The following is a 22,227-nucleotide window of genomic DNA, read 5'->3' on the forward strand; positions in this document are numbered from 1 at the left end:
GACGGTACTATGGTGACGTAAAAAAGGTCCTTTTGCTATTATCTTACCATACTGTCATTGCTTCAACAGGGCCACGAGAGACAGTTTGTCAACAAAATAAAAATCCTATAAATTGTGCTCAAAAGCCTCTTGGGCAACTTTGGACGTCCTGCCATAAGCTACTAGTGTAGAAAAGATATACTAAACAAGGAAAATGTTTGTCCGTAAGGTATGCAATGTGTTATAAATAACGTTAGTGTCCCATCCTCTTCTTTGCGTTAGGATGTCATCCTGAAGGACGGAAATTTTCGTGTCCAAAGAACCTCCTTCCTTCCAGCCCAGGGAAAAGGAAAAAGAGATACAGAAAAGTAACAGCGCTTTGTAGTAGTTGGCGATCGAGCTTCTCACTTAAGCTCATCGATCTTGGCGGAATCTCTTTCCACAACCGCCTTCAAGACTTTTAACCTCTCCTCAGTAACCCTGATTGCCTCTTGGACCTCCCTTTCGTTCATCTTCTCCTCCCTCAACTTATCCTCAGCGGTTCTGTATTCCGCCTCTCCCTTTTTCCTCCCGTTGACGGGCTTTCTGACGCCCATTCCGCCTCTTTCTTCGACTCCACCACCACCGTGCAACCTGTCTAGTCCTGCCCTGTCTTCAATCCAGTCCCAAAGTTCGCTCTCTTCTCTCCTCCACATCTCCTCGTACGCTGCGACTCTCTGTGCGTAGTTCGTGTATCCCATCAAGTCTCCATGGCCGGGGACTATAACTGCGCCGGAGCGAGAATTGCTCATTCCAAGTCGAAGCCAGGTTGAGATCAAGAGTCCTACCAGCACACCGTAGAGTATATTTCCAGTTAGGACGGGACGCAGAGGATCCACAATAGGACCCAAGAATGGACGAAGAGGTTCCAGTAGCCCCCAATCCTGCTTCTTAGCTGGCGTGTGCTTGACGCTTTCTGCATCACTGGTTGGCACAGACGCAGCCTTGTTCTTGCGGCCGCGCTTTTTGCCTTTGGGCGCTGCACCATTGGTTTGGGTATTAGAGCGAGGACGAGACGAGACGGCAGCCTTGAGCGCTACGAAGAGGTCTTTGGCGTATTGCGCTTGGCCTTCGTTTGCACCACGTTCAATTGCACCTGTGAAGCGTTAGTAAGGACCAGGGTTTGTTTTGATTTGGAGCACGGGGAGTGGATTGTACCTTTAAGCCAGCTCTTGCCGGACCACTCGATCGTGCAGTTGATCTGAACCCTTGTGGCGTTGTTTTCAGCCCAAGAGAGACAGTACTTGGTCTTGACCACAAAGATGTTGCCGTTTGGCACATCGGGATTCTGCGTCGAGACTGTAACATTGACAGCCTTTTCAAAATCAAGATTGTCAAGTTGTTCGGTAACCATGCATTTTGTTTGCTTAGGTCCGATGGAAGCATTCAACGGCTTGATATAGTTGAATGTCCTGGTCTTTTGCTCGTTGTTGAGGCCCTTCTTATCGTCCATATTGATCTCAAAGCACTTCTGGTCGTTAAGAAGCCACTTTGTCATCCAGGCTGACGATGGTGCGCCAAAGAGGAGGTTGTAAACCTTACCCAGCGGCGCGGGAACGACATCGTCGCCTATAACTCTGTCGTAATGGGTTGCGGCGTCTCCGCACTCGGTTGGTGCATGGGTAGCCGGACCAGGGAAGTCATCCGCGACTGTAGTTTGCGCTGTCTCGTCCTTGTTTTCCGTACTGGCCGCACCCATCATTCCCGACGGCTTCCGTGAGACTGCTTGTTCTCCGGAGGCATCTGCTGCGCCAGCGTCTGATACCTGTGTTCCATCTTGATCGTCTCCGTTGTCCTCATCCTCGTCGTAAACGTCGTCCTCACCAGCACTGCCGCTTTCGTCGGCGGATCCGGAATCGCTGCCCCCTTCCGGTGCCGACGCGACTTCCGTTTCGTCGATTTTTTCGGTCCTGTCACCGCCAGTCCCCTCCAGCCGAACACCGTTGAGCGAGCTCTGCAAGTGAGGATGGCCCAGCTTCCAAATCTTGACAATCAGGTCGTAAGTACTATCACGGCTTGTGAATGAGGCGAAAATGTGCTTGGCATGAAGCGTGGAGATTTCCAAGCCGTTCTTGAAGACAAGGGCTGTCATTCTTTTTTCAACGGCAACAATCTCATCGAAACTCATAACCAGGGTTGTGACCCATCCGAAAATGTTACTGCTGAAGCACAGGTGGCCCTCAGACACGTACAGTCTACCGTGGACAAGAATATCACGCTGAAGGGCGCAGCTGTAGTCTTCGATCAGGTAATCATCGTCCGGAACACTCTTGAAAAGGGTATGGAAATCCCGGTTGCGCCTCTTATTGGCAACGGCGAATCCCGTGAGCTTGGGGGCGTTTGCAGGAGGCGCCGAGCCATTAGCTGCGGCAATTGCTGCAGCGACTGTGTTCCCGCTTGTCCCCGAGACGGCGCTGGTGGCACGTTTCCTTCGCCTGCTAATGGCGCTTCGAATGCTACTGCTTCGTTGGACCCCCGATCCTGTCTTGCCTTCGTAGACGCTCCCGTTCGGTGTTGTGCGTTCCCCGCCGGGGGACGCTTCATAGAGCGACCGTGTCCGGTAGATATTTGCGTCTTCAGGCAGCGCAAGCTCGGGATTGCCATTGGCGTCGATAGGAGCAGACTCGGATCTTCCTCGAGCTTCGTGTTCGGTGACTTTTATAGTTGCCGGGGCGGGAGCGGTAGGTGGCGGGTCAACTATGCCGAGGTGGCTGAGACTGAGGTCGCCATTCCCAATCGTCTTGACTGCAGGCTCCTTGGACCCCATATCTGCGCCGGGAAAGGCTTCCGTAGCGGACTCGACTTCCACGTTGTTCACGTCGTTGTTGCTGCCTCCTTTGTGACTTGTGAAACTCGACACGGATCTGTTCTTGCCGTTCCCGGGTGCCGCCAAGTTCGCGCTTGAGATTGTGCTGCTTAATGTGTTGGCTGTGTTTTGAACAGCCGAGAACATGGAAGAAAAGAAGTTCGCAGTTGGGTTGCTCGGGTTTTCGGGAGTCGGCGTCAGGGGAGCGGAGGTGATGTTGGACAGCTTGCTCGGACCAATACTACCGGAGCCGGCCCTGCTTCTGCCCCGTGGCGAACTCATGTTCCCTATCAGCGCATGCGGGTTTCTGCGTGGGCTCGGTGGAGCTGTAGCCACTGGGCTGTTCTTCGCTGACAGAGCAGGCGCACTATGATCAGTTGGCGTAGGAGGGGTGTTAATGATAGCCGGGGTTGCTGAATCGGTCGTCGACTTTGGTGGCGTTTGCGGAGGAACAAGAGGGGCGAGTTTCTGGCTTTGTGAGAGTCGGCGGATCCGGTCTGTTGCCTTGCTCAAGGTATCCGTTACAATTCCAGAGGTATTTGGGGAAGCGCCCGTGTCGCTAACAGAGATGTTGCGAAACTGCTCTGTGCTGCCTTCTCTCGATCGCAAGATGTCCTGTTCTCGGCTAGCGGAGGGGACCCTTTGGGGCAGGGTGTCGTTGGTTGACGCAATTGCTGTGTCAGCTCGCTTGGCAGAATACGCGGATTCGAGGCTGTCGGTGCTAGCTGCAGGCAAGGCCGAGGAGCGAATGGACAAGTCGGGGAGGTCTGATTCGGGAGTATGGACTTCTGGAAGATGGGCGGCCTGCACGAGCGGTGACGACGTCGTCAGATGTCCAATCTGGGACGGATGGGTCGAGATTGGGGTGGGGCGGACTGACGCGCTGGCACTGAAATAGAAACCGGACTGTCAGCTCGTGGGAGCGGAACGGGGGAGATTGGGGCCAGCCAAGATGACGATATACAAGAAATAAGCCTGAAACGGGAGGGATAGGGATAAAACAAAAGGGAGAAGGAATGTTGGGCCGAGGATGCTGAGGTTGAGGAAGAGGGTTTGTGAGGCTGTAACTGGGAGATGGGAAGCCAACGTTCTTGTAGAGGAGGTTCAGGTTACTGCGCTATCCCTCTGCAGCACGGGGGAGGCGCAGAGCCATGGAAGAGACCCCAAAGACGGGAGAGCAAGCGACGGTTCCCAATGTCTTTGTGGTGGAGACGTCCAATGTTGCTCCATTACGGCTCCGTGATCCTGGAATCTTGGATCCCCTGTCGTCGCCTACAGACCCTCCATTTCGCTCGGATTTTAGGCGCCTGGAGCCACTGCACTGGGACGCTTTTTGGGGAGAATGGAAGGGGAGGGATGAACGGAGACGGGAGGTAAAAGAATGGAGACCAGGAGGAAGGGACTGGAATGAGGAAATGGAACATCCACTTACGAATCAGGGTCCGGTGTCGACTCGTAGGGTACCGGCGTGGAGAGCGGTTGGGAGTCGGGGTATTCTGAATCGGTGTTGATGTTATTGTTGTTGTTGGTGTTGTCGTCAGTATTACCTCGACTACCTCTATCCCCCTCTGGGGCTGGTGACCTCGACCTGGAGCCTGCTGTTCGTGTCTGCGCCTGCGCCTGCGAGGCACTTGTGGACTGCAACCGGAATCCGGGGACGGGTATGGGGACTGAGACTGCATCATCGGTCCCAATCGAGCCAGTGCTGCTAAGACTCGCAGATTCTGCCAATGATGACCGTCTTCTGCGGCGGTCGCGCCGCTTGGCCACTATCGCTTTGGGGAAAAGCTTCTGCAGGCCGGTGGGTGCATTATCCATGGTTCAGACAGAGGGGACTTCTTGTTGTTGTTTGCGCCGTGGTGGTATCAAAGAAAGAAAGAAAGTGTGTTCAGGTGATGAAGGCGACGTCGCAGTGCAGTGTCGTCGGTCGTTTGTTGAAAAGGGCAGGCTGTGTTCATTAGGTCCAGTCAACGTGAGTCGTGGTGATGCAACTGAACAGTTTGTTTGTTTGTTAGTGATCAAGCATATCCAATGCTTGGAAGCTTCGAATCGATGGCTCCCGTCCCTCCTTTGAAACCATTGGCGCTATGACATCGTCATTCATCCAGGGCGCAGCGAACCTTGATGGCAACCCTGAACCACTCAGCGAATCCGAATCCTTCTTCAAAGTTCATGCAGCAAGCAAGCAAAACCAACCTCAACAGCAGTTGGCTTGATGTATGTAGTTTGTTTGGTGTAGGTAGTATTCGCTTACACTTGTGTTGCAAACTGTGCTTGACGCATTTGGAAAAACCGAGGCCTCGTCGTTTTGTTGTCTTGTTGTCTTCCATTGTTGTACGGACTGCCAGAAAGACGTGTGAACCTGCCTTCAGATTCAGATGTTTGTCTTTTTTTTTTTCAATTCTCTACCTCAGGTATCTATCTGTTTTTTCTCGCTCCAGTGCTTGTTTCCTTTTACGAAAAGCTCCTCTTGACGACACAGTGACGGGAGTGACGTCTTGCGCAACAACAACAACAACAGCGACGAAGGACCTCCAGATGTAAAAGACTTGACGGTTCCTTTTGCTTCTTTCTCATTTCGCAATATCCGAATGTCCCCCAGAGATCGCTGTAGTGTACAATTGAACCATGCTGTTAGATTCCCTGTCGAACAACGTCAAAAAGAAAGCCGCTAATTCCCCGGCCCCCCTGCTGTACCTAGTGCTGTACCCCAACCTTACTGATAAGATAAGACGAACCCTCGTGGCCCATCAACCCCGTCAAGCTGAGGTCAACTCCACCTCCCTTGCCGCTGCTCGTCCGTCCTAGAATAGATGCCATGTCATCAACATCAGCCCCTTGGTGTTGTCCTTGTCTTTCATATAAGCATATCCGGCAAGGTATTGTCTTTTTGATATGAACTCTCTGTGTTTCAAGGCTTTGATCATTCCCAGTGGCCTCTTTTTATCAAGTCTTCTTCGACATCTACATGCCACCTATTTCTTGACGCTCCTTCGCCCCCTTGTGGTTCCCGTCGATGTATAACAACAGGGCAGACACGAAACACTCGCTCTATCACCCTCCTGCGCCCACCTCAGCGCCGATCTCGCCGTCAGAGCTTCTATTCTAACTGAAGAAACACGGGTTGTTCCTGACGATCCATCAAGGCGAAAGCGCACTCAGTGTATCCCGACGGGCTTATTCTCCAACTCGAATGCTATGCAGCCGTGCCTGTACGCGGACACAGAAACGCTAATCAACCTCACATGCATGCCACAGGTCCATCCACGGAAATCACCAAGTCCATCAACGATTAATAACACAAGCTCGGAAGCAGTTTCAACATCCCTGACGAAAATCCTACATGTGCGCGTCCCTGTATGCCGCAATGCTGCCAGAACCACGCGACACCAGGTGTGGTGGACAAATAACGGCTGTCTTTTATAAGTGCCCTCTCTGAGCCAGATTGTCAACAATTGGCGGTTAACAACCGCCCGGCTAGCTCAATCGGTAGAGCGTGAGACTCTTAATCTCAAGGTTGTGGGTTCGACCCCCACGTCGGGCTCAATTCCCGATGTTCCTGGTTCACCAGGACAACATCCTCTTTTTTTTTTCCCTTATTTCCCGCGTATAAGGGTCTTCTTCTCTTCGTTTTCCTCTCTTCGTCTTCTTTTCTCCTCGTTCTGGTCACCGCCGATCTCAAGCATGTGGACCGATGTTACCGTGTTTCATGTTCCTAGCCTCACTTTGTTTTTTAATAACCCGTTTTTGGGGGGGGGCTCATATGGAGCAGGGAATACGCGGAATTTGCAGTTGCAGTATTACATGGGTTAGATTATGAGTTTCTCAATATAATTGGATAACACATCCTTGATTGGAGCCTCGATATTAGTCCAGCCGCATCCTATCTCTGGAGCTTCAAAATAATGTCTTTGGAATATGTAACTGCTGCTCCTCTTGTTAACGCTTTGTATGACGGGAAGCATTTTGAGCCGCTAATGGTCGTCGCAATGGCTTCCCATCACTGTTGTCAGCCCCTTCATTGCCCTGGTGGGTGGTCATGGTCGGGTGTTAGTGATTGGTTCGCCGATGGGTCAAGGCAGCGGCCTATTGTCTTGCAGCCAACGAATGTCGCACCAACTCTCCGGCTTTCGCAACACCCCGCCATCACCTGCACCTAATGTATCACAGCAGTTTATCTACTATCCTCTTCCCTGGAACCGAGATCAACCAAATTATTGCTCCTGTGCTGTCATCGCGTGAAATATCAGCCCCCAGAAATTTGTACAGATGCATCTCAAGTGTACACAAGAAGCATGGATTTGTCTCCCCTAGTAAAGGTACGTTATTGGGCTGTCGGCATGTGCTAGTTGCCTGCCTCTCCATCGCGTCTCTCCCCCCCCCCCCTAGAGCCACGCAATCGCATCTGGCCAGGGCAAGATAGCCGAGATGGAAGTCGATGTCGGATGAGCTTAAAATCTCGCTAATGATAGCACACCCCTAGGCCCACGACCATGCGAGAGCCGCATCAGTTGCGACCCAGACCGCCGACACCACGGTCGCCATCAACCACCATGCCCAGGCCGCCGGCGAGTTCGCAAACGCTGCAAAGAGCACTACGAGCACCGAGGCTCTACGGACGCTGGCCCTCCTAGAGCAGCATCACAAGCGCTTGGCCGAACTACTCAAGGTGCCAATCGAGCCCACAAGTCAGCCATCGAGTGTGGACAGTGACATTCCTGAGGAAGATGAGGAAAAGGCATCACCAGGTCAGGATGCCGGGATCAAGTCAGCCAAATCGGACAGGGCTGGACCGCCTTCGCTCGCCACACCACCCAGCGCAGCTAAACCCCTGCCCACTCTTTCGCAACATCCCAGATACCGTCAGCGTGACCTTTCCTCGTCCATTGCCAGCAAGCTTGCGTCAGCAAGAGGGATAAGATCGAGGTACCAAGGGCAGAGCCAACCGTTGAACCCCAGCGTGTCCAATGATCAGGCACCCGGCAACTTGGAAGTCCATCCTCGGAACAGAGAGGGCTCGCTGAGGGGCGGAAACAAGGGAAGCGAAGTGTCTGATAGAGCACAAAAGCAACAGCCAAGCTGGGTACCTCCAGGGAAAACGTCACCCACCAAGGAAGATGCGGCTGGTTCTTCTTCGAAACCGCAAATTTCTGGTCCCGACTCACCTACAGCTACCGACGACGGTTTTGCAAGATTTTACAGCACATTCGGTAGTCTAATCAACCGACTTTCCGCGCCTCTAGCCTTCGCCGGCCTTCCCTTGACAGCCGAGGACTCGTCGGACACGGCCAGCCCGGTGCTCTCCCCGGAGATCGCGCCGCGCTCAGGGTCAAAACCGCCCCGACAACCCAAAGCCACAACTGTTTCTGCCTCGAGCGACCCGGATCTTACCAAAATCTACTCTCGCGCCACTCTACGCACCCTTGCTCGCGATGGCCATGCGCCTGCCGACTCTTTCTACGTGGTCCCAACCAGTGGCCACACTGCCTCCTATGCCAGCATCCTCAACCACGAGCAGAAGGAGAAGCGGCGCCTAGCCGCCTCGATCCACGGCCACCGCGACCACGGCAACGGTCATCCTCTGGACGACCAGGAAGAGGATGAGGACGACTTTGTCGACGCTCGGGAGTCGCAGATCCAGTCCCCGCCCGTTCTCCCACTATCGTCCTCCTCGGCTGCTACAAATCCCTCGGCCTTCCGCAAGAGGCTAGGCAGGCCAAAGACAGAAAAGGATCTGACCAACGTGATCGAGGAGCTTCACATGGAGAACCAAACGCTCAAGGATGCGCTCGACAAGGTGAGCAGGCGGCTGCATACGTTTGAGGTCCACTCGCAGACTTCAACGCTGGCGTTGGCGCAGAGTATCCGGTTGCAGCATCCTGGCACTGGCACTGGCACTGGCACTGGCGGTACCGCCGGTCACGGTTCGCCCATCAATGCTAGTGGCGTGATGGGCGCTACCGCCCAGGGGGGTGCTCGTCCGGAAGAGGTGGCGGCGCTCAAGAGAAGGAATAGGGAGTTGGAGGAGCAAATGATGAACATGACAAGGCAAATGGCGGTTATGGAAAAGGATTATGACAAGCTGCAGAAGACGGTGGAGAAGTATAGAGAGCGGTGGGAGCAGTTGAAAGCGGGAGCCAAGGCGAGGAGAGAGGCTCAACAGAGCTTGAGTGGACAGGGAAGTGGTGGGAATCAGGGAGAGGGTGTCGGTGCTGGTGAAGCTGCTTGAGAAAGATGGGAAATGAAGCAACATGTGTTGAGTATATGCATATAGAAAGAGAGAAATAGAAGTACTATCATGTCTGATTGAAAGTACAATTCACTTTCACCTTGTACCTCAACTCCAACCTCAACTCTGACAACGCCCACTTTCGAACCCCCCTCTCGTCAGCCAAGCCCCTAGACTTAGTCCGCAACTCCCCACCAGATAGCCTCCTTCCGTCCCATCACCGACGACAGCCAACCATTTCCCACTCTTCCGATCCCCGGTCTTCCCGTCTTCCCGTCTTCCGACCCCCCCTCGGTCCCCGGTCTTCCCGACTACCGACCCGACCCCGTACCATCACCGGGAACACCCATGTCCGATCATGCATCAAAGAAGAGAATATCCACATCAAGGTCATATGATGTCACTTATTTGCCCCAGCGCATTAACAAGGGGGAAAAGGGACAGATTGCGGTATCGACTTCGGGGTGAAGACTGGTGAGATGAGTGGGATGAGTGGTGAAAATGGCCGAGGATGGGCAAGATGTGTTGGTTCATTTTTGGTTGGAGAGGGAAAATGTGGCTGGTTATTAGCGAGCTTTGGAGGAGGTGAAGATGTGGAGGGGGGTGGTTCCTTTGTTTGGTGGTGGTGGTGGTGTTGGTGGTGATGGTGATGGTGGAAATCTGGCATTGGATTATATATAGAGAAGTACTGTATGTAAGTACTGTACAGGTATACGACATGGTAGTGGGTGGGTGTTGTGCGGATGGGTAAAAAAAATAAAAATAAAGCGGAAATTTATACATCAGAGTAAATGTGTATGGTGTATACCCACCTCGCGAATATGTTTCGAACTGGTCAAACATGAACTTCTGGTATAAGCTTTTCCCCGCTGTTCTATCTAGATGACTGATCCATCTCCTCTCCGAGGCAGTAGTTAGTTTTGATAAGTTGAACATCGTTGCTGCTCTTCCTCCCCTTCACTTTACATTTCCCTTCTCCCTCTCCTTTGCCCCTCTCTCCTTGTCCATCCCTCCCAACTCCATTCTTTTTCCTCCGCCCTTCCTATTACCAAGCAGTAATATCCTCCACCTCCGCCTCTCCAAACGTACTGCTCTTGGTAATTTGCCCAACGGAGCTCTCCGCCGCCTCGCTACCCTCAGGGACATCCTTGTTCATGATATCCGGCAACACCTCCCTCAAGAAGTTGAGAATGTACCGGTTGACCTGTTCAAACTGGAGCAGGAACGCGTCGTGGCCCTCGGGGCTGTCAATCCTTTCGAGGCGACTATCGGGGATATGCTGCGCCAGCTCCTCCTGCTCGGCGAAAGTGAAGAGCCCGTCGCTCTCGATGCCCAAAACTAGCGTGGGCTGCTGGATCAAAGCCAGCGCCTCGGCGATGCTGGCCGCCCGCCCCCGCGAAACGTCGTGCGTGTCCAGCTTGCGCGTCATGGCGATGTAGCAGTTGCTGTCGAAGCGCTTGACGAACTTGGAGCCTTGGTAGCGCAGGTAGGACTGCGCGGAGAAGTATGTGGATTGCGGGGGCATGACGTCGCCGCCAGTGAGGCTGGTGGTGGTGGTGGTGGTGGTCTTTTGGGGACCGTGGAACTGGGGGTCGGATTGCGCTTCGTGGGAGGAGGCATTACTGGCGGCGGGGGCATCAACGGGTCTGGCAATGCCAGTGCTGTCGTTGCTGTTGGAGCGCGACAGGCTGGTGCGCTTCACCTTGTGTCCATCGTTGTGGATGTGGAAGTGCGCCTCCGAGGGGGTTGACGGGGTGGGCCGCTCCCGAATGATCTGGCGGCGGGACGGATCGGGGGTGTTCCGGCCGAAGCGGGCCTCGAAGGAGTTTCGGCTCCGGTAGGTCAGGAGAGCGGACATGCGGGCGGCTCCGAGACCGGTGGAGGGCGGGTCTTCAAAGGAGTAGTAGCCGTCATCATACTTGGGGTCGGCGTAGATGGACTGGCGCTGAGCCTCGCCCCAGCTGATGCCCCAAGCGCTGTGCCTGCTCGACGTGGCGATGGGAACGACGCATCGCACGTAGTCCTTGCCAAAGTAGGCCCATTCGAGAACAAACATGCCGCCAAGAGAACCGCCGATGACGGCGGCCACCTGGCGCACGCCCAAGTCGTCCAGTAGCAGCTTATGCAACCTGACATCGTCCCTGATGGTGGTCAGGGGGAACTCGGGGCCGTAACGGCCCTTGGTCGGATCGCCGTCCTTGGCGGTCACGGGGCTGGCGGTGCCATAAGGACTTCCCAAGCTGTTGAAACAGACGATGAAGAAGCGCGAGACATCAAAGGCCCGACCAGGTCCGCCCAGGAGGGGACCCCACCAGTCACTCACGTCGGCGCTGCCAGTCAAGGCGTGGCAGATGACCATGGCATTGTCACCGTCGGCATTGAGCGTGCCGCGGGTGGTGTAGGCCACAGGGACATTGTGAAGCGTGACACCCGACTCTAGGGTGAAGGAGGGAATCACGGCAATTTGCTGGTCTGGGATGAGAGCCGCAAACGGATTCTCGGGTTGGGATTGGATTCTTTCTTGGAAGTATTCAGCCACCGTTCTTTGACAAGGCTAGGGCAGGCATGGGAAGGGGACAAGCGAGTAAACTGACCATATTTGGGTTGGGCCGGACCGGCAGTAGTGGTGTTGCTCATGATGAAGTGAGATGAGCCTCGACTCTGGCGTTTGATGAGGGATGAGGCTCGCAGACAGAAATGTTGGTCTCCTGCGCGGTTGCGTCACTGTTTAGATCCCCGAATTATGTAGTTCAAGTCTTGGCCGAGAAACAAATACAGAAACGGAAAAAAGATCCAAGACCGGAGTTGGTGCAAACAAGAAGGGTCAAGACTTGGTCCCAAGCATTTAATAAGGAGAGGCCGAGGCTATGACTCCAAAGTCAAGACACTAGACTAATTGCCGGTCTAGAAGGGAACCGGAGGGAACAACTGGCAAAAAAAAATGTCACAGGCGTGGATGGCGCAATCACTAGACTGGCACCGGCCGTGGTGGAACTGCTCCTCAAAAAGATGACTCTTGAATGGACAATCGGGATAAAGAAAGAAAGAAAAAAGAGGGTAATGTCGGTACAAGGCCCAGGTACATACCGGGAGGGTGTCAGGCATCGTCACCAAAAAGAGAATCACTTGCAGATGGACGCCGGCAATCGGCCATCTGGGGCGGGGACCAGGGGGGTGGCTGGCCCGTGCATCTCCGACTGACATCGATCCATCCATCCCCGTCGTCCTGGAAGCGGAGGAGGAGACCTAAAGAGGAGGCCCGAGGAGGAGCCCCACGCGGCCCACGAGCCAGGCACGCTCCACACTGCCGCAGCTTACAAGTAAGTATGTACAGTACCTTTACAGTGCACTTCGCGGCGCTTCAGGGTTTCTTCCCACTGTCTCAAGTTTGCAACATTGAACTGGACTGGTGAAGTGCAGCCTCATCTGCAAGGCTGAGATCCGTCTCTTCGCTCCCGCTCTGCCACAGCTCTTATCGCCCGGGCGTCCCCACTTATTTTTTATCACTCTCCATGCTGGGACTTGGAACTTGACAGCGGACACGGCAACGCAGCACAACTGGGTGAATTGACTGGCAAACCCGCCCAGTACAAAGTACCTACCTACACCACAACCAGAGCTCCTACGATTTGACGCGCTAAAGTACTGGCACAGCAAACCACAACCCAGACAGACGCCGCAACTGCAACCAGCAACGGGCTGCAGCTACATACTACCTACTTTCTTACCTCTGCCTTCCCATTCACCATTCAGCATTTCTCGTGGGACGACGGACAGTTTGAAATTTCCTCCACCTTCTCCAACAACCAAAAAAAAAAAAAAAACAACCACGGATTTTCAACGAGGCACGGCAGTCATCAAACGACGGACACACCACGTCGCCATTTTCTTTGTCCGCCATCTGTTCGGCACCCCCCCCCAACGAACACCCAACGGACTCTTTATCGTCGCTCATTCATTCAACTTTATCGTGGTAATTGCATCCTTTCCATTCATTTTGCGACGCCTCGTGGACCGACGCTTGTCTTTGTCTTCACTTCACACCTCCAAATCGGCCTAGAAACAGTTGGACTGCCTCAGCTTTTCTAACTTGACCTTCGCACACTCTTTCTGACCGAACCCTTGCTTGATCTTGAAAACGCTCCCTTTCTCCTGCGATCCGTCTACTATCCTCGGTCCTTGGAGTTATCATCTTGACGGACATCGTTTTTCTCTGACACCTTTTCGTTGCATCTTAGTCAAGGTCTCACAGTGAAGTCAAAGTCAACTGGACCTCACACTTGCAAACGAAACAAACAACAACCACAACAAGATACCCTACACTCATCTCGACCGACCACAAGGGCGATCAACGAAAGAGAAAAGTGCGGACAAGAGCGCCGCCAGCAACAATAGATGACGCAACAGCCGTCACTTTACTGCCGCCGATAGAGAGAGCAGCACCATGCCTCCCAAGCGCAAAAGATCCGATCACCGAGGCCTGCCCGACTCTGGCCCCTCCAGACCTCCCCCTCACCGACCCTCCGATACGTCGCTAGGACAGCATGACAGAGGCTATGATGGAGGACGCGGTGGCCGTAATGGGAGAAACGCCCGGAGACCCGATCGTCGCGACTCGAATCAGCCCTACAACAATCCCAACCCCCCCATACCCTCGTCCGCTTCCCGCCCTCCGAGCTCTTCCTCGGCCAACAACCTACCGCCGATAAACACTGCGCCATCAACACCAGCCCCAAACCCGATCGCGCCGGCGCCGGCCCTTATACCAGCCCCGCCACCTCAGCCAACATACTCGGCACCTCCTTCACCCATCCAGCCCGGGTACGATTATAGCATCATCACCGATGATCGCGTCTCCAGGTGGTCCAAAGGCGCGCGTCAAGAAGTCATCGACCATGGTGTCCAGTCACGCGACGACGAGGATCTTACCGAGGTTGCCGCCATATTTCAGGAACTCATCCACTCTGCTGTCGACGGTCGTCTTCCCGGTTCCGATGCTGGCAAGGTGATCAAGGATATACTGGGTCCCGAGCCTTCGGAGGCTGATCGTGCCGCCCTGGCTTTCGATGCCCATACCCTGTTTCTCGACACCGTAGCCACCTTTATGGACGTGGAAAATGCGCCTTTCCGGCCCCAGCTCCGCGATCTCATGTACGCCACAGAGGTGTCGACCACCCTAATGCGGCAAATCCTCGACCCTGCAGTTCTTCAGCCACTGGGCCTCGTCCGCGATACGTTCGTGCGTGTGGGCATCCGGCAGTCCACGAATCTGCTCTATCGCCAGGCGAACTACAACCTTCTGCGAGAAGAGACAGAAGGCTACTCTAAACTTGTTACCGAACTGTTTACGACTAGTAGTGCGGAACCGCCATCTTCCGAGGTCGTGCAGGCTGCCTTCAACAAGGTTATGGGCCTTATTGGAACATTTGACCTGCACCCAGGCCGCGTTCTCGATGTCACGCTGGACGTGTTTGCCTCAGTACTCATTAAACAGTTCAGGTTCTTTATTAAATTCTTGCGCGTGAGTTCCTGGTGGCCTCGTACCCAAATCAAACTCCCACCCCACACATTTGTTGGCGGCTTGCCTATATGGGCCCTTCCCGACCACTCCAACTGGGTTGCGAGCGAAGAGGAAGAAAAGGCTATTGCTGCCCAGCGTCTGAAACGCGATATTGCCTTCTGGGACAGAGCACGCAAGATTAAACTTGATGCATTCTTCGAGCTCGGTGGTAGGCAGGTCACCAATCTGGAAGACGAGGAGCTTCCGGATGCCAGCACGAAGAGCGGACAGGAGAACAGTATTGAAAAGGATTGGATCAGAATCACCAAAACCCTACCACCTACCGGGAACCGCGATGCAGCCCAGATGCTGGGTTTCAAGTTGCGTTTCTATACAACAGAAGCTAGGGATAGTGAAGACATGCTCCCTGCAAACCTTCTCTATCTTGTAGCCCTTCTCATCAAGGTTGGCTTCATCACCCTGACAGATCTTTGGGAGCACATTTGGCCACCGGACGACATGATGGAGGCTGTCAAGGAAGCCAGGTTCAAGGAGCTGGATGAAAAGGAGAGGGCAAACCGACCTGGAGGTGCCGCTAATGCGTTGATGATGGCCGGAGCCCTTCCAGATGACATGGCCCCTCCTCCAATGAACAGTCGCCGCGACATGGCCCATGGAAAGACTGATGCTGATTCCAAGTCCACGACCGAGACAGCCGAAGAGAAGCCCAAGCTTCCAGAGCCTGATGACCAAAAGGTTATTCTTCTCAAGTGTCTTCTCACGATTGGTGCTATCCCGGAATCTTTGTTCATCATAGGACGACATGACTGGATTCTTCAAGCACATCCCGACCTCATTCCTCTTGTACACCGTATCCTTCACCACTCTGTCGAAACCGTCTATCAACAAAGCCGCCCTCAACCGAAATCTTCGTCTTCGGCCAATTGTCCTGGCAAGAAACTTCCAGACCCGGACCAATCTGGGGTTCCTAAGGGCAGTATTAGGCTCGCCGGTGTCACTCCTAAACGCGCCTTGAGATGGCCGTTCCCGGACGCCGAGACCAGTGAAGGAGGTGGATACCGCTTTTACTGGGACGAGTGGGCGGATAATGTTCCTGTCTGTCAAACTGTCGACGACATCTTCACGCTCTGCGATACCTTGGTAAACGTAATTGGCGTGAGCATCGGCCAGGATGCTGGTCTGATTGCGAAGCTCACAAGCATCGGCGCCAAGAGCATGGCTGATGATCAGTCACCGGTCAACCGTTCCCGCTGGCTGTTGCTACTTAAACGCCTGCTTGTGCCTTCCTTGAGTTTGCTGGAAACCAACTCCTCGGTTGTTGACGGTGTCTGGACACTTCTCAAACAGTTCCCAATTCATGTGCGATACAACGTCTATGCCGAATGGTACGAGGGTCAGACATCCCGACTCGAACCCATGAAGAAGGCGTTTGCACGAACCCGACTAGAGACGCTCAGTACCATGAAGCGTTTGTCTTTAACGAATATCCCACAGATGGCCAAGACCCTTGCCAAAACCGCTTATCCATCACCCGGCATCGTTTGCAAGGTCGCGCTGCAGCAAATCGAGTCCTACAGCAACCTGATTGAGGCTTTCGTGGAGTGCGCCAAGTATTTCACAGACCTTGGTTACGATGTCCTCGTCTGGTCTGTTCTTAGCTCTCTTGGTGGACAGCAGAGAAGCCGGACACAAGAAAGCTCGGTGCTGCTTACCAGCAAATGGCTCCAGGCCCTGTCCAGATTCTCCGGCAAGGTCTTCCTCCGCTACTCTACTATGGATCCCACACCTATCCTTCGTTATGTGGACAACCAGCTTTCCAAGGGTAACTCCACTGATCTCGTCATCCTCAAGGAGTTGATCTCTTCCATGGGAGGTGTGGTTTCAGACCTGGATTTCACCGATGCACAACTTCATGCCATGACTGGTGGTGAGCTTCTGAGACGCGAAACTCTAACCAACTTGGGTGATAAGCGTTATACTTCGACCAAGAGTGCCGACCGACTCATTCAGGCGCTCATGACTAACGGACTTGCTGGCCGCCTCCTAGCCAACATCGCTCAGTACCGCCAAAGCGCCATTTCTGCGGTTGTTCAAGGCGATGCTCATATCAAGTATCTAGCCACCATGGCAGACGATACTCACCAGGTGCTACTGCAGTATCTGGACCTTCTCCGCAGTAGTCTTGATGGAGATACCTTCAACAACCTTGTTCCCAGCGTCATCCGACTCATGCGCGACTACGGTCTTGGGGCAGGTCTTGCCTTCTTGATCGGACGGGCCAGTATTCGCACGGCTATGAACCGAGTCCGAGGCCAGTCGGAGAGTCAGGCGCCGGTTGCCTCAGCTGCTCCTGACACGGACGGAGATGTGACCATGACTACAGCAAATGGTGATGATACTGTGAATACGCCTGCCGCCGACGGCCAAACTACAGCATCGGCTCAAGGCGCAAATGAACGGAAAGTGGATCCCGTTTTGGAGCCTTTCCAACCTGTCATTGACGAGATTCCCACTGTCCTGTCAGGGGACACTCTCCAGTACCTTACTCCCACCTGCTACGTCCTCTTCTGGGCTTTGCAGCTGGGCGACCTTTCTTTCCCACAGGATAACTACAGTGACGAAATTAACAGGCTCAAGAAGCTTGCTAGGGAGGTAATGAACGACAGATCGGACATGACACGAGCTGGAATGAACAAGAAGACGCAGAAACAAGCCGAAATCAACGCCCGAGTGTCCTCTCTTCTCAAGGAGAATAGCGAAGAGCTCCAACGATACTCGAAGTTCCGCTTTCAGCTGAGCAGACAGCTCACTACTTGGTTCCCGGCTGATATCACGAAAGTCGATGTGACGGCAGATACCATGCTTGAGGAATGCATCCTTCCTCGGTTGCAGCTTTCTGCTTTGGATGCCGAGTACAGTTTCAAGTTCCTCAAGTTCCTTCACGAGTTCTCAGCACCAAATTTCAAGCTCATGTCACTCTACGACCGACTTTTCAACCACAACAGGCTCCGCAGTATGCTCTTCACTTGCACTGTACGTGAAGCGGAGCACATCGGTCGGTTCCTAAAGTGCATTCTCAGCGAGCTCTCGAAGTGGCATGGTGACAAGAATGCTTACGAGAAAGAAGCATTGGGCTCGAAGGAGGTGCAAGGCAAGAAGACAAGGAACTACGTTGGTTTCGCTACTGCTTTTGACGCGGATGGGAAACCCACGGCTTTTGTTGAACACGATGCGTTCCGTGACCTCCTCTTCAAGTGGCACAAGGAGCTCAACTCAGCACTGAGAGCATGCCTCAATGACATGGAGTGGATGCATATCAGGAATGCCATTACAGTTTTGAAGGCTGTCATCGACTTCTTCCCAGCAATCAACTTCATGGCCGAGAAGTTCTTGGAGCAACTCAAAACCATCACTGAGCGAGAGGCTGCATCCAAGAACGCTCCTGAGACCGAGGAAGGCCATCGAGTCGATCTTTCGGTCACAGCACAGACGGCGTTCTCGGAGCTACAAAAGAGGAAGTCCAAATGGATCCTGGTTCAGGCGTTCCGCCCTGGTACAGTAAGTGCATCGGCTCAGGCTCCGACGCGTACAAACGCTGACCGAGCACAGACGAGTGATTCGAAGGAGGAAGGCAAGTCCTCTCTTCGCGCTGCGGCAGTAGCCCTCAAGTCCAATTCTCATGGGCGGAAACAGACCGCCGCCGAGGTTGAAGATGGCGAAGTCAAGGATAACAGAAGTGGAAGCGGACGATCTAGCGCGGGCTCTGGAAACCAGAAGGACTCGACTCCGACAAGAAACCTCCCTACTAGGGAGGCGCAAAAGGACGCTAATCCTCCACAAAGGTCGATGGGAGGTAATGGGCCGCCTCCTCGACCTCCAGCGCCTAATGCAGGCCCGCTACCGTCCAAACTCCCTGGAAACCGCAATGATGTCAACAGACCATCAACTCTAAACCCTGGCGGTCGTGGCCTGCCCAGTAATCCTGATCTGCCAAGGAGACCAGATGTGCCAATTCCAGAGGTTTTCAGCGCCAGTCAATTCAACCGAGGCCAGCACAACATGAACAACAGAAGAGAACCCCCTTCATCTAGGGATAGCCGTGATGCCCGAGAGCCGCGTGAGACTCGGGAGCCGCGCGAGACACATCCTCGTGAAACGAGGGAGCCTGTGCATGGTCGGGATAGCAGAGACTATCGAGCCCCGGAAACGTCACGCTCTGAACGACCGCGCGACTTCCCATCAACCGACAGACGTCCTGCGGAACCGCCTACAAGGGACTCGTCTCGCCAAACCGATAGGGATTGGCCGAATCGTGCGGAACTCCCACCTCGTTGGACTGAACCTGCAGCTGCTCCTGGCCGTGATGGCCGGCAACCACGAGACAGAACGCCCCATGGTGCTAACCGGCATGATGGAAGACTCTCTAGGGAAAATGCAGGTGCGGCACCTTCACCGGCTGCGCCATCTCACAGTGACGCACCAGAGCCGCCTATCAACCCGGAACGTGCTCGACTTCTAGCAGAAGCCGAACAGAAGCAGTCTCTTCCCACCCCACCGAGAGCTGCTGAACAGCAGCACTCTCATATTAACCCGGCGAGAGCTGCTCTCATCACCGACGTTCGTGAGCCGCAGGGCCGCTCCTCGTCCAGGGACCAAACTCGCGAACGACCTCCTCGTACGGAATCTCCCAGGGCATCTGAACGGTCGACGAACAGCCAGGCCGATAACGCTCGCGACGACCGTCAAGGTCGCCATCGACATGCGGATTACCACAGCAGCAGCCGTGACGGTCATGCTCACGGAGATAGCGGATCGTTACACGGCCGCCTAGACCGCCCCGCTGAAATGGAGAGACCAGGAGGATCCAGAGATGGTTCATACAATCAGCCTCCTCCTCGTGGCATGGACCATGACCATGGCAGACCTGTCCAACAAGATCCCAACTACGGTAGGCTGAATCCTATCCAGTCAGTCGTCGACAGCGGACCGGCACCAGTACCGACAGTGACTTCGGGGTCCGGTGGTCCACCCCCATCAGGCCCACGGGGTCGTGGTAGGAATAACGCTAGAATGGGTCCTGCTAATGGAGTCCCAATACGTCCCGACGGCCGGTTCCCGGGCATGGAAGCCAACCGTACCTCTTCACCTGATCGTCAGCCCCCGACTGGCCCTTCGTCTTCCCGACAGTCGCGTAGAGGTCAGTATGACAATGCAGGCGGCAATGTCAACGCAACACCTTCTTCCCTGCCTGCCCAATCTCCGGGTGTCCACCCTGATCGGATGAGCCACATCAACCAGCAACCGCAGCAAGGCGGTCAATCAAGTCAGCAACAACAATCACAAGCTGGACCTCCGCCGCCTCCGCCCCAACCCCCTTCGGCTCCGGGCGTTCATCCTGATCGACTCAACCAAATCAATGGTCCACCTAGTCATCGACCGACTGGCCCAAGTGCCCATAACCGGCCCCCAATCAACACTCCAGATCGGCCCTCCATGTCTACACCCAACAACAGCGGACGGCAACAACCGTCTGGACAGCATGGCTCGAACTTCGTCACTCCTACCGGCCCATCAGCTTCTAACAATGACCGCATGCGATCTGGCGGAGGAAGCAGACAGCTTCGTGGTATTCAGAACATGCTTGATAAAGCATCCATGGACGCTCGCGGGCCTGGTTCGCGCATGCGCGGGTCGTCAAGAATCAACACCATGGTGGATTCGGATGCCCAAGTACTAGCTGGTGCGTCACCTGGCAACACACCTGTCAATGACAGGCCCGACCCCCTCAGGGACATTCGTGAGAGCGGTTCGCGCAGGGAAATGAGCACGGATCGCGGCGATCGAGAACGGGACCGTGGCAGAGAGACTAGAGATCGGGAACCTAGAGATCGGGAGCCACGTAGTGGTCTGGCGCCCATCCAAGTTGTCGGTGACAGTCGTGAGGATTCCTCGTCGATCCCACACGGCGGTCATTCCCGTGGTGACGTGAACGGAGAAGGGTACGGCTCCAGCAGCAGAGGAGGAGCCGGCGGTGACCACGAGCGCGGAAGTAGCCGGCACCATAGCTCTCGTTCGGAGAGAAGCGACCGACCTTCGAGGAGAAGCAGCCGTGAGCGCAACCCCGGTGGTGGTGGTGGTGGTGGTGGTGGTGACGGCAAGGAGTCGAGCTCTAGAAGCGACTATTCTAGGGAAAGCAGGAGCCGCGGCGGCGGCGGCGGCCCATCGACGGCCAACGCACCTGGTGGCCCCAGTGCCGACCTTATGACGGGCGGGTCGTCGCGTGACCGGAGATCCGGCCGCGATTCAAATGCAGGCAGCGGATCTGGTCACAGAGGCGGTGGAGGAGACATGCCGCCGCCACCACCCTCAAGAGAACCCAGTCACCGCGGCCATGGCAGCCACAGAGGTGGAGGCGATGGATCAGGTCATGGCCAGGGTGGAGCGCCGCCTATGGGAGGTGGAAGGAGTGATGGCCATGGTAGGCCCCCTCGCGAATCAAGATCATCCAGGCCTAGCGGACCTAGTGGTGGTCACGATGATATGAGAGGAGGCGGTGATGACAGGTCAAGGAAACGGAGAGGTGATGGAGTAATCGATTCGTCTCAGGGGCTTGGAGGCCATCAGGACAAGCGGCCGCGTCGCTAGTAGCAAGGCGACCCGCGTATATCTGATGAGTGGGTATTCCGGACAAGGGATAATAAGGAAGAGAGGAAGCGGAGCGGCAGAGAAAGAAGTACAAGGAGAAGCACTGGAAGATGATGGCGAAATCGAGGAATGAGCCCACCATGTCAGCCGTTGCAAATGATAACCCAAGCCCTACCCCTGGTCTGTGGCAACCTGTTGGGAAAGATGTACCCATATCGACTGTCATGAGGAGGAACTCACTAGAGGCGAATTTCGCTGATATTTCATCACGTTTCCGTATCAGATGGGAATAAAGGAAATCCAACGAAGAATTGACGAAACCGTGAACAAAACAACGATTAAGGACGGTGTTCATCCAAGAGGGTGTAAGCGAAAATGTCAGCGAACGACAACTATCCATTCTACCTGTACATTACCATAACAAAAAATTTTGCTTTGTCGCATTATTTGCATTGCATGCATGGATTCGGTGTAGTCGTTTTGTTATTTTAGACTTAGGCTACATACCTGGTATGGGTATGAGGGTATGGTACGTTATGGTGATGATTTACTTGGGAGTTATAGATGATTTGTCATTTGTTTGCAGCTCGAGCGTGACGATGATGAGAATTCAAGAACAAAAATGTAGCCAATTTCATTTTCGACTTAAACTCTAGATTGACCTTCCTCCCAAGGTAATGATATCTTCGTGTTTTCTATCTTCCATTCAAGACACCTTGTGTGAAAGTATGATGAAGTATGTTTACCCGCCCCTCAGAACTTCTCCTCCCAAACCAAACCAGGAAAAAAAAAAAAAAAAAAAAAAAAAAAAAACAGGAGCGGGCCTGACCCAGGTGGGCTCAACCTTAAAAACCTCAAAAAGTCCGCGTGGCGCCCCGCAGCGCACCGGCCCGTCACCCGGGGGTCGTCTCCGCAACCTACCCGTCTTACAAGTTATATTCCACCCACCAACCACCAACTCACCCCTAAAAGATGATGGCACCTCAATAAAAAGAATTAGAAAACCAC

At 54.2% G+C, this 22,227-nt stretch overlaps 4 protein-coding genes and 1 non-coding gene across 6 annotated transcripts; 3 read left to right on the plus strand and 2 right to left on the minus strand.

Annotated features, from left to right (window-relative positions):
• Nucleotides 1–10: 10 nt before the first annotated feature.
• NCU06999 lies at nucleotides 11–4,821 on the minus strand. Of its 2 annotated transcripts, XM_011395911.1 has the most exons (3): nucleotides 4,257–4,821; nucleotides 1,177–3,713; nucleotides 11–1,114 (listed from the first exon to the last, which is right to left on the minus strand). In XM_011395911.1, the coding sequence occupies exons 1-3, from the start codon at nucleotides 4,640–4,642 to the stop codon at nucleotides 384–386; spliced, it is 3,654 nt and encodes a 1,217-aa protein (XP_011394213.1). In that variant the 5' UTR covers nucleotides 4,643–4,821; the 3' UTR covers nucleotides 11–383. The 2 variants fall into 2 exon arrangements, with proteins under 2 accessions (XP_011394213.1, XP_011394214.1); XM_011395912.1 differs by lacking the exon at nucleotides 4,257–4,821 and having other exon boundaries at nucleotides 1,177–4,163.
• Nucleotides 4,822–6,295: 1,474 nt separating this feature from the next.
• Nucleotides 6,296–6,368, plus strand: NCU15197. The gene has a single exon. It is a non-coding gene; the product is annotated as a tRNA-Lys (tRNA).
• Nucleotides 6,369–6,749: 381 nt separating this feature from the next.
• On the plus strand, nucleotides 6,750–9,130 carry NCU07000 (hypothetical protein). The gene is made up of 2 exons (XM_957547.2): nucleotides 6,750–7,143; nucleotides 7,308–9,130. The coding sequence occupies exons 1-2, from the start codon at nucleotides 7,120–7,122 to the stop codon at nucleotides 9,051–9,053; spliced, it is 1,770 nt and encodes a 589-aa protein (XP_962640.1). The 5' UTR covers nucleotides 6,750–7,119; the 3' UTR covers nucleotides 9,054–9,130.
• Nucleotides 9,131–9,705: 575 nt separating this feature from the next.
• met-5 (methionine-5) lies at nucleotides 9,706–12,136 on the minus strand. Its single transcript, XM_957548.3, has 2 exons — nucleotides 11,648–12,136; nucleotides 9,706–11,569 (listed from the first exon to the last, which is right to left on the minus strand). The coding sequence occupies exon 2, from the start codon at nucleotides 11,410–11,412 to the stop codon at nucleotides 10,099–10,101; it is 1,314 nt and encodes a 437-aa protein (XP_962641.3). The 5' UTR covers nucleotides 11,413–11,569; nucleotides 11,648–12,136; the 3' UTR covers nucleotides 9,706–10,098.
• Nucleotides 12,137–12,595: 459 nt separating this feature from the next.
• On the plus strand, nucleotides 12,596–21,873 carry NCU07002 (THO complex component). The gene is made up of 2 exons (XM_957549.2): nucleotides 12,596–18,132; nucleotides 18,184–21,873. Exons 1-2 carry the CDS (start codon nucleotides 13,498–13,500, stop codon nucleotides 21,217–21,219), a joined length of 7,671 nt encoding a protein of 2,556 aa, XP_962642.2. The 5' UTR covers nucleotides 12,596–13,497; the 3' UTR covers nucleotides 21,220–21,873.
• The last annotated feature ends 354 nt before the right edge of the window (nucleotides 21,874–22,227 follow it).

Source organism: Neurospora crassa, linkage group IV, assembly GCF_000182925.2.
Source record: "Neurospora crassa OR74A linkage group IV, whole genome shotgun sequence".
In the NCBI taxonomy this organism is placed as follows: Eukaryota; Fungi; Ascomycota; class Sordariomycetes; order Sordariales; family Sordariaceae; genus Neurospora; species Neurospora crassa.

Bases quoted from the DNA above. Each gene is read 5' to 3' on its own strand.
- NCU06999 (XM_011395911.1), bottom strand. From the start codon at position 4,642: ATGGATAATGCACCCACCGGCCTGCAGAAGCTTTTCCCCAAAGCGATA. The intron at 3,714-4,256 runs GTAAGTGGATGT...TTTCTATTTCAG, and splicing joins TCGACACCGGACCCTGATTC to TGCCAGCGCGTCAGTCCGCC. The intron at 1,115-1,176 runs GTACAATCCACT...AACGCTTCACAG, and splicing joins CGGCAAGAGCTGGCTTAAAG to GTGCAATTGAACGTGGTGCA.
- NCU07000 (XM_957547.2), top strand. From the start codon at position 7,120: ATGGATTTGTCTCCCCTAGTAAAG. The intron at 7,144-7,307 runs GTACGTTATTGG...GCACACCCCTAG, and splicing joins ATTTGTCTCCCCTAGTAAAG to GCCCACGACCATGCGAGAGC.
- met-5 (XM_957548.3), bottom strand. From the start codon at position 11,412: ATGGTCATCTGCCACGCCTTGACTGGCAGCGCCGACGTGAGTGACTGG.
- NCU07002 (XM_957549.2), top strand. From the start codon at position 13,498: ATGCCTCCCAAGCGCAAAAGATCCGATCACCGAGGCCTGCCCGACTCT. The intron at 18,133-18,183 runs GTAAGTGCATCG...GACCGAGCACAG, and splicing joins AGGCGTTCCGCCCTGGTACA to ACGAGTGATTCGAAGGAGGA.